We start from the raw sequence: 1,048 nt of genomic DNA, 5'->3' as shown, positions 1-1,048 counted from the left end.
TCACGATGTCCCCGCCCCACAATACTCTGATCAGCGGGGTCTCTGACCGGACCCCGTTCCTGACACATGAGGCCGTTTCTCAGACCTGGGGCCTCTCTCTCTCGGGACGGTGTCACTATTGGCTGAATCTCAGCCGCAGATGGACAGATGGGAGTCTGCTGAAGCCCACGTCCAGATCGCAAGCTCTACTGGGAGAATGGGTGACAAAGGGGAAACAGCATGTGCCCGGCGGGAGCTTCCCGGAGCCGCGGTTCACCTCCGGTGCTGAGGAAGGCAGAGTGAAGGGACCTCACGAGTGAGGATGCTGGGCACTCACCTGACCCGGATGTGTACGGAGTCAGACCTTCTGCGAGGAAGACAAGAAGAGTCAGACTCGGGGCACACGGTGTCTCCCCAGAACTGGCTCGAAGACACTCGGCCCTGACACACCGAGCTGAGCCCCCGCACGCGCCCTCTGCACGGGCTCGGCCACTGCTGCCCAGCACCTCCCAGTCCCCTGGCCACTGCCATTGCCGGCCTCGCCGTGTCTCACAGCTGAGTTTCCAGACTAGGAACGCCAGCATCCTCCTGGGACAGGCCAGCAAGCCTTTGCGTTGACACCCAGGAAGGGAGCAATTTTGGGTCCTCAAGAACAGGTCACTGGCAACGCCGTGTTACCTCGAGGTCCGATGAGATCGATGTTTCGTAACAGTCTCCTGTCTGTTCCCCAAGCCACTCGCCCCATCCCCGAGGTCCTGACGAGCCGGGAGCTCTGCCTTCCCGGTCACTTGTCATGTCCCATGGTACTGCTCTCCCTACCACCGTCACGGTATTTCATCCATGAACCCTTCGCGCTGGCACCTTTTCCTCCCAGGCAGTCGCCGGGAGAGTCCAGGTCATGCGGTCATCACAGAGGGACAGTATGGACCACCACAGCCACGCACCCCCCAAATGAGGCTGCGCCAAGGGTGGTCCCCCAGGGGACTCCAGGGTGGGAGCTGAGCTCACATTACTGAGGCCCAGGAAAAGTCTCCCCACTGCTGTCAGGGAGCTGAACCCGCGTATGAAC

The 1,048-nt window shown here is 61.3% G+C and overlaps 1 protein-coding gene across 1 annotated transcript in view; it reads right to left on the bottom strand.

Annotated features, from left to right (window-relative positions):
- Positions 1–1,048, bottom strand: part of DMBT1 (deleted in malignant brain tumors 1) — a 49,000-nt gene that overhangs the window by 15,379 nt on the left and 32,573 nt on the right. The window contains 1 exon segment of the mRNA XM_023524260.1: positions 317–346. Coding sequence (XP_023380028.1) covers positions 317–346 — 30 coding nt within the window.

This window comes from Pteropus vampyrus, unplaced genomic scaffold (genome assembly GCF_000151845.1).
Source record: "Pteropus vampyrus isolate Shadow unplaced genomic scaffold, Pvam_2.0 Scaffold454, whole genome shotgun sequence".
Classification (NCBI taxonomy): Eukaryota; Metazoa; Chordata; class Mammalia; order Chiroptera; family Pteropodidae; genus Pteropus; species Pteropus vampyrus.
This window is presented reverse-complemented; position numbering and strand designations above follow the sequence as displayed.